Raw genomic sequence first — 11,675 nt, 5'->3', positions numbered from 1 at the left:
GTGACCACCATCTTTAAGTGGGGCAACATCACACATTGCAGGCATTATGCGAGCGTGATGCGCAGCATGGAGGGGCAGAGTTTCCAGGCTTATTTAAGCCAAGCTGCCCCTCCCATCCTCCTCTTTGCCAGCATGACAGAGAAGATGAAGGAACATTGTGGCAGAGAGCAGCAGAGCAGCAGTGGCCATTTTACATTGCTGCATGGACAGCACCATTTTAGGCACTTTCCTGGAGCTGTGTTGTGGGCCGAATTCAGGCCCAATTGTTGTTTTCTCCAGCGGGGTGAATGAAAGTGGCCAGGCGGCAATGTGGACAAGCGGCGAAGGACACCTGGAAGCAGCTGTGGCTGAAGCAGGCCTTGTTAAAGAGGCCTACCCAGCCAGATGCTGCAACTACCCTCCCAGCAGTTGGGGAGGGCGTTGGAGGCATCTTTCAACTGCATTGCTTCAGGACTGCTTAAGCAGTCAGTTTAAACAAGACACATACATTACTGCTGGTCCCCCCATAGCAGTTGGGGGAGGTTGGTGCGAGTCATCAATTAGCGGCGCTGATTCAGGGTGGCCTAGGCAGGTGTTAAAGGAAGTATATACACACAAATTAAATTAAAATACTTAAAATAAAATGGAAAGCCTGTACGGGCATAGTGGTAATAATAATAATAATAATAATAATAATAATAATAATAATAATGACTGTAATGACTATAATGACTATAATTAAAAGTCAAGGCGATAATGCCACCCAAAAAAGGGAAAGGGGGGGTGAAAGGGAAAGGGAAGGCCTGCAGGCTTCTACAAAAGCAGCTCACCCCAGTGCCTGCTTCTTCTGATGAAGAGGAGGCTCCTCCATGGGAGGCTATTTTGGCACCCCTGGAGGCTTTGGAACAATGAATTAGGGTGGCATCAGGGCAAGGAGCCACACCACCCCTTGCTGCTACAAAACTGGCTGCCACACCTGGGACTTCGGCTATGGTAGCTGCCAGGCTGAGGAGAGCCAAGGCCAAGGTTCGGGGCAGTTCTAGCATTGGACAGCAGCAAAGGGCTGATAAAAATGTTATTGCTTTAATTTTAGCTAGGCTGGATGTCAAATGTCACCACCACACCTATAGAGTGATGTATTCTAAGCTGTCAGGATAGAGATTTTTGTGAACAACTAATCAGAATATCAGGTTAAAATCTGGTGGCAATGAAAAATAAAGCCATAATGTTATTAGGAAAGGACTGGAAATAACAGAGCAAGCATCATTGAGCCACAATACTTGATCGATAATAGGACTGGGGAAACATAACACAAAACTGAAAGGATAATCTCAGTTTAGAGCATTTCTTAGATCAGTTTACAGATTGTACAGAACTCTGCATTTCTACGCAGCATAACTATGACTACTCACACTAAGACATTGTCACAGCAGTTTGACACATCTCTTAAGACCCTTTAAGTATAGGCTCAGGATGGGCTCTCTCTGTTTGGGGAAGATTTCTCTGAACGGGACTACATGAGCGAGCAAGCACTCCTACGGACAAGTTGAAAAGCTTGCACTACCTATAGGCCCTTGCACTTCTGCCTGTGCATCGTTGATGACAGTGGAAATTCATTGAGATCCCCCTTGGATGCTCCCTCTGGTTGAGCCTCTGATTCCTCCTCCTTGAGAGGAGGCCCAAGTGGCACCTCGGGCAACAAGGGAGGGACGAGGGGGGGGCAAGGGCCTTGCTCATTGCCACTCATTCTATGCAGTTTTCACTAATGTACACATGTATGCAGCCTATTTCTTCTAATACAATGAATTTTCATATGTCTTTTCCACTAATATTTTCATTTTCAAGCACTTTTCCCTTCAATATATTGTTTAGTTTTAACTGGAACAACCGTGGCAGAGCTGTCAGTGTCTAACATGCTGAAGCCTTCTCCTGCTTTAGCCTCCTCCCACTACAACCCGCTGGGTCACTCCCTAAGATCCCATATTTCCTCCTCCTCCTCCTGATGAGGAACTCTCCATGGGGCCTATGACACCTTCTAATTTCATGATCATCACCACATATCATCCCAACAAATTCTACACATTCGTTATGTGGTTATTCTGGCAGGGACGGATGAAGCATCTCTCAGTTTCAATCGCTTTCTTATTTTTTTCAAATCTTAAATTCTGTTCTGCATTTCTGCAGCAGTTTACAAACTCTCATTAATGTTCTGAAACATTTTAGTTCAAATTTCTCCTCATAAACAATATTGCTATGCATTCTTCACTAATGTACACATTGATGCAAGAAATTTCTCCTAATGCAATGATTTTATATGTCATTTTCACTAACATATTCATTTTAAGCACCTTTCCCCTTAATATATGCATTTTGTTTGGAGAACTGCATTGCAAAATTTGGACACACGTGAATTTTGAAGGGTCGCTGTGTTTTGCTTCTCATATTGCTTTGGAAAATGGGGATTTGATCAATTTGGCTTTAAATGTAACCTGAACCGAATTTCATCCCCATCTCTACTGGCAGGGAGGGATGCATCTTGAAATAAAGTTCCTCATAGATAAAAGATATAAACCCCAAATAACTGCAGTAGCAAATGTGCTGGCTAGAGAGGGTTCTGCTTAAGGCAGCAGAGACATTGGCCTAACAAGGATACTGGGACATCATCAGTAAACAGCCAACAAATCGGCCATCACGTGAGTTCTTCTGCAGCTGCTTTTTGCAAGTGTGAGGCACATACTCACAGTGAACTTCAGCATCATATTCTGATAGAAGGAAGAATGAGGAAGAACAGCTTCAGCATCCACAAAAAATTTACAGGAGAGGATTTCATAAAAGAAGAAAGTCGCCATTTTCAGTGCCATCCTCCTTTCTTACCTTTCTTCCCTCCTATTCATGGGCAAGTAAAAGGCACAACAAGAAGAGAAAAGTTCTTCTCCCTCTCTCATAATACTAGAACTCGTGGACATTCAAAGAAGCTGAATGTTGGAAGATTCAGGACAGACAAAAGGAAGTACTTCTTTACTCAGCACATAGTTAAATTATGGAATTTGCTCCCACAAGACATAGTAATGGCCACCAGCTTGGATGGCTTTAAAAGAAGATTAGACAAATTCATGGAGGACAGGGCTATCAATGGCTGCTAGCCGTGATGGCTGTGCTCTTCCACCCTAGTCAGAGGCAGCATGCTTCTGAAAACCAGTTGCTGGAAGCCTCAGGAGGGGAGAGTGTTCTTGCAGTCGGGTCCTGCTTGCAGGCTTCCCCCAGGCACCTGGTTGGCCAAGATGGGCCACTGGCCTGATCCAGCAGGCTCTTCTTATGTTCTTATGTTCTTAAGTGTGGGAAACTGACCTCACACTGCCAGCAAATGGCTTTTGCCCTAATTTTATCTACAGCATTTTCTTGGGTGTTGGCAATAACTGTTGCCAGATAATGAAAATAATTTGGAAAATTATCCTTAAAATAGTATAGAACATGTTACCTTTATATGAGAATGAAAAATGGGTCTGTAGGTTGACAGTTCCATGGAATTACCCTACATCATAAAATTACATATCTGGGTAGTTTTCCCTAAACCAAAGATATGACCCATTGCATAAGTGACATTAGACACTGTACTCAAGTGGGTACAAGTTTACCAAAATAGTTCAAAAAGATGTTGCCTTTGTAATAAAGGCAAGAGAGATGAAGTTTTTCAGATGCTAAAAGTTTATTGTAATATAATACACATTGGAAAATTCCTTCTTCAATGACACATTTTCAGAAACAATTTTCACATCATAGAGGTACTGCAGTAACTCCCACCATAAACTGCATTTCAAACATCGGAAATTCGTTTTTAATCCCCGCCTCCCTCTTCATTGGTTCTGTCCTGGTTTGGTGTGCTGCCATTGTAGTAAAGACAACATAGATTCTATTCATTGAGCAGGGGGTTGGACTTGATGGCCTTATAGTTCCCTTCCAACTCTACTATTCTATGATTCATGTTGAAACCTCAATTTGATTTTTTTAAAACTTTAAAAAATAGTGTGGAGTTTTTGAAATCAACAACAGGTAATGACATAAATTAACCATCCAATGGCGGGGGGGGGGGCTAAAGACTGCAAAACTGCTCCATCCAAGGCCTTGTTGTGCCTTTTACTTCCATCTTTTTGGTAGAAGAGAGCCAGTGTGGCTTAGTGGTTAAGATGTTGGACTATGATCTGGGAGACAAGGGTTTGAATCCCCACACAACCATGAAACTCACTGGGTGACCTTGGGCCAATCACTGTCTCTCAGCCTCAGAGGAAGGCTTGGCAAACCACCTCTGAATGCTACTTACCATGAAAACCCTATTCATAGGGTCACCATAGGTCGGAATCAACTTGAAGACAGTACATTTACATTTTTTGGGGGGTAGAGGGGTTCCCCTTTCACAAGTTGCCCCCCTTTGGGAATAATTGGAAATAAATTGATTATGCCTGCTGCAGGACTAGTATTGTTGCTGCCCTTGTTGGGGAGGAGATGTTGAGGGCCTGGGAAAGTGCTGAATCCTTTGGATACCCACCTTCTTCCACTCTGCCCCCAATCCCCCAGCAGAAACCAAAGATGTTCTCTGTCAAGGCAAAATCAGTTACGATTTGTCTCTTAAAAACCTAAGGTGTTTTCAAATATTGTTATTACAGAAATGATTGTTACAGAAAATAGCTGCTATGTTTTTTTAAAAAAAATGAAGTTGCATCACAAGGGAAGATATAAGAGGAACAGGCTTATAGATGAATTGGAGGTACCTTTATATTATTCTTACCAAGAATAAGAGCAAGCAACCTCCACAAGGCAGCTTTGACATCTTTGTTCCTCATGCTGTAGATTATTGGGTTCATCATTGGGGGCACCACAGTATATAACACAGCAAGCATTTGATCCACATTGTATGGAGAGTTAGAGGTTGGCATAAAGTAGGCAAACATGCCAGTTCCAACCAATATGGAAATAACCGTGATGTGGGGAATGCAAGTAGAGAAGGCTTTCTGCCTGTTGGCCATGGAGGGCATTCTCAGCACTGCAGTAAATATCTGCACATAGGATATGACAATAAACACAAAGCAACCAAGAAGTAATACAGCACTAAAGAGAAGAGGCCAAAGCTCATTGAGGTATGAATCAGAACAGGAGATCTTCACAACATGTGGGATTTCACAGAAGAACTGATTGATGACGGTGGAGCAGAAAGGCAGTGAAAAAACAGTACCAGTGTGCAAAACAGCATTAAGGAAACCTGCCATCCACGCTCCTCCTGCCATCTGGATGCAGCTACTCCACTTCATCATAGATGAATAGTGCAGTGGGTGACAGATGGCTACATATCGATCATAGGCCATGATAGTGAGAAGGAAGAAGTCTGATGATAGGAAAAGGACAAATAAAAACATTTGTGTGAAACATTCAGAATATGAAATCAGCCTTATGTTCTTAAGAGAATTGGCCATGGATTTGGGCATGATGACAGAGGTTGATCCAAGGTCAAGGACCGATAAGTTGACAAGAAAAAAATACATTGGTGTGTGCAGGTGACTGTTGGCAGCTACAAGGGTAATGATCAGAAGATTTCCCATCAGGATAGCCAGGTACATTGCCAAGAAGATCACAAAGTGTAAAATCTGAAGTTCTTGGCCTCCAGAAAATCCCAGAAGTAGGAAGTTTTTTATGACAGTTATGTTGGACATGGCATCTATAATATGTTTACTGTTGGGGAAAAAGGAGAATTTTTTATAAATTCCTTGCACATAAAACAATGTGAATTCACACAAAAGTCTGAAATGTCTCCATCATTTTTGAAATTTTATTCCCTTCCAAGTATGATTTGTGAAATGTATTACTTTTTGTTAGATTTTAGTTTTCCACTGGAGTTTTTTGCTCCCTTGGCTTGTGCCACTTGTGTCCCCCACTACATCCAAGTCTTTTGGTCCTGAGAGTGCAAGGGTTTGCAGTGGGGAGGAGGAGACAGGAAAGCCCCATCTGCAAACAGAGTTCCTTTCACACTTCTCTAGATCCAACCTTTAGTTTTTTAGGCAATGCTCACAGATCAGGTTAGTGTAACGTCAGTTCTGTGTTTTGGTGCTGAGGGAATAGCCTAAAGGCACATGATGCAGCTTTGTTCCTAAAGCTAAGCATGTTTGGTCATGAACATTTTCCTGGATAGAATTTAACACAGGAACCAGAGGTCAGCCACTCTGAGATATTCAGAGAAAGAATGGGGCATAAATGTCACATAAATAAGATCATAATGACTTGAATCCTAAAATAACTTATTTTCACAGGAGAAATTTTCCCATTCCCAACTCCCATGTTATTAAGGCCCTTCTCTAAAATTCCAGTGAAACTTATCATGGGTCACAGGTGGATACGAGGGGGAGGGGAGGAGGGGAAGTTGTTCTTGTGTGAAATTCCTTTAGAATATTTATCTTTAGGATCCAACCTAATGAGGTTCATCTTGATAAACACCAACCATCACTAACATTATCCCAACTTATGTGCTATCATGTCAAAGATTTGAATATAGCATATTGATTTCACAACCAGAAACCCATCTGAGGTTCTGTATTTTTAATCTACAGCTGTAAAATGTAATAAACTCTCATACAGTATTCCTGGTGGTAGCATTATCATGTGCCAATGATAGATGTGATAATCCTAGTTCAAAAAAGTCATATCATGAAAACTCCTAGTTTAAGTTTCTGAATTTCAGATTTTTAAAAAACTTCAACTCTCATTATAAAGTTCTTCTTAAAAGTAGTAGCTGTTAGCAAGTTCTCTTAATGTACCTATGACTTCTCATGAGATCAAGACGTTAATAGCGATATATTTTCTTTGCACTCTTTAAATCACTATCAGCTCTATCTTTCTTCACCTTCATTGGTGTGTGATGCTTCATTCTAATGAATTATTAGACAAATCCTAATCCAATCTTTGCCTTTTCTGCCTAGCATGGAATGCACCACCTCGGCAAATAGATCACATGGATTCTGTATTGTGAAAAGGACTGGATCAGACCAATGCCCCTTTTAGTCCAGCATCCTGTTCTGACAATGGTAAACCAGAAGCCTGTAGGAAGCCTGCAAGCAAGATCTGAGAACAACAGCATTCTTCCCATTTGTGTTCCCAACAACTGGCATTCAGGGGCACACTACCTACTAGCCATCATAGCTAATAGATGCTGATAGGCTTATTCTTTTGTTTTAGACCCACCTTTCCAGATAATCTTCCCCATACCCAGGATAATTGAAAACAAGAAACATAACTAGATGCAGAATCAGTATCCAGATTTATTCATATTTTGGGCAGAGATTAAAAGAATACAGACTGGAGCCCATTCAGCACTCTGACCAGCCAGGATGGACATGTGCCCAAATGACTTGTGATCAAAGCATCACTTCCAGTTGCTTGCTAGAGAAATTTTCCTTTCAGCAGTCATCCATAATCCACATTGACACCAAACGTTACCACTACCCCTATAGAGTGATGCATAATAAGTTGTCAGGATAGAGATCTTTGTGGACAACTAATCAGAACATCAGGTAAGAATCTGGTGGCAGTGAAAAATAAAGTGATAATGTTATTAGGAAAGAACTGAAAATAACAGATCAAGCATAATTGAGTCACAATACTTCTTGGATATGGTAAGTTTAGGGCAACAGAACACAAATCTGAAAGAATAATCAGGAAAAGAAGGTAATACAAACAATAAACTAGTAAATGCAAAATTATTTTTTAAAGGTGGGGAAAACATTGAATTAAATGGAATGCATGAAAATGATGTAAAGGAAGGAGAAATGGGGCATTGAAGAAAACAGTTTCCAACAAGATCTGAGGACACAGAGATAAAATCCTTACTGTATTTTCCAATAGATTTCATCGAGTTGATATTTGCAATTCTGCTCCAAATCCTTTATCTGCAAAATGTCTTCTATTTACTTGGTCGGTCTAGATGTCTCTCTTTTTTTATCAGCTCTTACTTTTTATTCAGTAAAGTGCAGGCAACTCAAGCATACATTCTCAATTTCCTTATTCTCTGTTCACATTGGTGACACTTCTTTCACATCCCATGCAATTGTGGGACATTCCTCTCTCTCTCTTATTAGATTCACAACTCCTCAAGCTTGACAGGTGTATGTTGGAAGAAAAGCTTATTTCAAGCCACAGTGAAAGTGACAAGCGTATGTGATGGAAATATATACCTGACTTCTTTTTGTCTCTAAATATTAGCTCCCTGTTTCTCTGCACTTATGGTCCAGAGCCAATGCCAACAACATTGAATTTCTCATTGTAACAGAACACTTTCAAAGTGTGCAATGTAAGGCTGTCTTTCATCATGTATTTCAATCGCCTATTTTTGTCTGAGGGGGACCCAGAGCTTCCTTATTGGTTGTTAATCATTCCCGTATGGAATAGGGAGGCAGTATTTAAGACATTTGCACAAGGGAATGAATGCAACAGTAAAATTGCCGCAGAGGCTGATGCAACAGCAGTTCTTCAGGATCATTGCCAAGAATGGAAAATTTCCCTTCATCATTACTGAAGTAATTGCTGACCCATATAGTATCAGAGATATTAGGCAGGATCCAACACATTGCCATACACTTACAGTTACAATGTACTCACACTTTCTTCACCGTTATGGGGGACAGTGCCACCAGGAAGAGGCTCCCACTTAGCCTTCTGAGATTCATCTAACCTGAAGATCCTTTTTCCCATGCAATTGCAAAAGAAAGGTCATGTTCAGCTGAGCACATGCCCTGAAGCCTACTGAGAACCAGCTCCCAACATAATTACTAAAGGGTTAGTTGCACCTGTGTTCATCTAAGCATGTGTCTTGGCTACGTGGTAACAGACATAGCTATTCCTTCAGCAGAATATATGAACAAAAGAAGATCCCTTGTGGATTTGGCCAAAGGTCAATCTAGTCCAATTTCTTGTTTTCCATAGAGCCCAACCAGATGCTTTTGGTAAACCCATAAGCAGAATGAGAAAATAATAACTCTCTTCTGTTGTTGCAACTGGTATTTGGAGGTATCTGAATTTGCAGGTTCCATATAGTCATCACTACTAATACCTGCTGTCATCATTAGTAACACTTATTGAGAGACCTTTCCTTCATTCATTTATTTAATCCCTTTTAACCCCTTCTGTCCTGGCCAATCTGGTTGGATTCAAAACCAGACTCATTGGTGTATTTTTCTCTCTGCTATGTTGAATGTGAAATCCCAGCTTAGAGCATTTCGTAGATCACCATACAGATTAAACAGGACTCTGCATCTCTACGCAGAATAACTAAGTATGACTACTCATGCTAAGACATTTGCACAGCAGTTTGACACGTCCCTTAAGACCCTTTAAGTATGGGTTAGGGGTGGGCTTTCTCTATTTGTTTGGGGAAGGTTCCTCTGAATGGGCCTGCACGAGCAAGCAAGCACTCCTATAGACAAGTTGAAAAGCTTGTACTACCTATAAGCCCTTGCACATCTGCTTGTGCATCGTTGCTGATGGTGGCAATTCAACAATATCCTCCTTGGATGCAGCTTCTGGTTGAGCCTCCAATTCCTCCTCCTTGAGAGGAGGCTCGAGCAGTAGCTTGGGCAACAAAGGAGGGCTGAGGGGAGGGAAAAGGGCTTGCTCAATGTCAGATAGTGGTCCTTCAGTTTTAATAGGAACAAGATGGGTGGAGCTGTCAATGTCCAAAGTGCTGAAGTCTTCCCCTGTTTCAGCCTCCTCCCACTATAGCTCACTGGATCCCTCCCCAGGATCCCCAAGATCTCAGCATTTCTGCAGCAATTCTCACAAATATTTTTCAGCATTTTAGTGTGAATTTCTCCTAACAAACATCATTTTATGCAGTTTTCACTAATGCACATCTTTATGCAAGCAATTTCTTCTAATGTAATGAATGTTTTATATATATATATATATATATATATATATATATATATATATATATATATATATATATATATATATTCCACTAGTATACTTATTTTCAAGCACTTGTCCCCTCCAAACATTGTTTGGAGAACTGCATTGCCAATTTTGGGTATGTGAGCATTTTGATGGATGGCTTTGTTTTGGTTCTCATAATGGTTTTGAAAATGTGAATTGGATCAATTTGGCTTCAAATGTGAATCATATTTCACCTGAATTGTATTTCACCCCCATCTCTATTGGCAGGAAGGGATGCATCTTGAAACCTAGTCCTTCATAAATGAAAAAACTGCAACAGCAGATATGATTACTGGAGAGGGCTCTGCTTAAGGAAGCTGAGATGATGGCTGAGCAAGCATACTGTGATGTCATGAGTAAACAGCCAACAAATTGGGCCATTACGTGAGTTCTTCTGCAGATGCTCTTTGAGGGTATGAGCTATAGTACATGCCCACCATGAGCTTCAGCATCATAATCAAAGAGGAGGAAGAATGAGGAGGACTGGTTCTGCATCCAGAAAGAAAAACAAGAAATATAATTTCAAAAAAGTTACTAGTTGTCATTTTCAGTGCCATCCTCTGTTCCTACCTTTATTCCCTCCTATTCGTTAGGAAGCCTGGGAAACTGACCCCACATTGCCAGCCAATGGCTTTTCGCCTCTTTTTCTCTCCTGCACTTTCTTCTGCTTGGCAATAACTGTTGCCAGATAATGAACATGATAATTTGGAAAATTATCTTTAAAATGATATAGAACATGTTGCCCATATACAGTGCCACAAAAAAGTATTTGCCCCCTGTCTGATTTTCTGCATTGTTGCATATTTTTGGTGCTGAACATTGTCAGATCTTGAAAGAAACCTAATATTAGGGGAAAGAGATCCTGAGTGAACAAATAACACAAAATATTGATACTTATTTCATTTATTTATTAAAGAAAGTTAGGCAACACCCAATGCCCCATGTGAAAAATTGCCCCCCAATGAACTCAACCCAATAAAAGGGATTTTTAGGGCCAGGTGTTTGAATACTTTGGTAAACAATGACGCCTAATTTGGGCCAGCCCTGCCCAATATAAATCTGACTAACTTTGGCCCTTGCCATCAGATTGAAGTTGCCGGCACACAGGTTCCACAGCCACATCATGCCACAATCAAAAGAAATTCCTGAACACCTCCAGAAAATAGTTGTTGATGCATATCAGTCTGGAAAGGGTTACAAAGCCATTTCTAAGACTCTGGGGCTCCACCAACCACAGTCAGAGCCATATTGACCAAAAGAAGAAGGTTTGGGACAGTAGTGAATCTTCCCAGGAGCGGCTGTCCTGCCAAAATCCCTGCAAAAGCAAGGCGTAAAACCATCCAGGAAGTCATGAAGGACCCCAGAACAACATCCAGGGGTATGCAGCCTCTCTCACCTCAGCCAAGGTCAGTATTCATGACTCCACCATCAGAAAGACACTGAGCAAACATGGGATTCATGGCAGAGTAGCGAGGCGGAAACCACTGCTCACTAAGAAGAACATGAATGCTTGTCTAGAGTTTGCCAAAAAGCACCTCAATGGACCTCAAGAGTTCTGGAACAATGTTCTATGGACAGATGAGTCAAAGATGGACCTTTTTGGGGGACATGGGCCCTGTTATGTCTGGCCAAAACCAAACACTGCATTCCACATGAAGAACCTCATACCAACAGTCAAGCATAGTGGTGGCAGAGTCATGGTTTGGGGATGCTTTGCTGCAACAGGA

At 41.2% G+C, this 11,675-nt stretch overlaps 1 protein-coding gene across 1 annotated transcript; it reads right to left on the bottom strand.

The window, feature by feature from the left end:
- Positions 1–2,619: 2,619 nt before the first annotated feature.
- On the bottom strand, positions 2,620–5,336 carry LOC133367678 (olfactory receptor 14A2-like). Its single transcript, XM_061591774.1, has 2 exons — positions 4,763–5,336; positions 2,620–2,741 (listed from the first exon to the last, which is right to left on the bottom strand). The coding sequence occupies exons 1-2, from the start codon at positions 5,334–5,336 to the stop codon at positions 2,620–2,622; spliced, it is 696 nt and encodes a 231-aa protein (XP_061447758.1).
- Between the last annotated feature and the right edge of the window lie 6,339 nt (positions 5,337–11,675).

This window comes from Rhineura floridana, chromosome 11 (genome assembly GCF_030035675.1).
Source record: "Rhineura floridana isolate rRhiFlo1 chromosome 11, rRhiFlo1.hap2, whole genome shotgun sequence".
Classification (NCBI taxonomy): domain Eukaryota; kingdom Metazoa; phylum Chordata; class Lepidosauria; order Squamata; family Rhineuridae; genus Rhineura; species Rhineura floridana.
The sequence above is the reverse complement of the archived record's forward strand: the minus strand, read 5'-3'. Positions and strand labels throughout refer to the sequence as shown.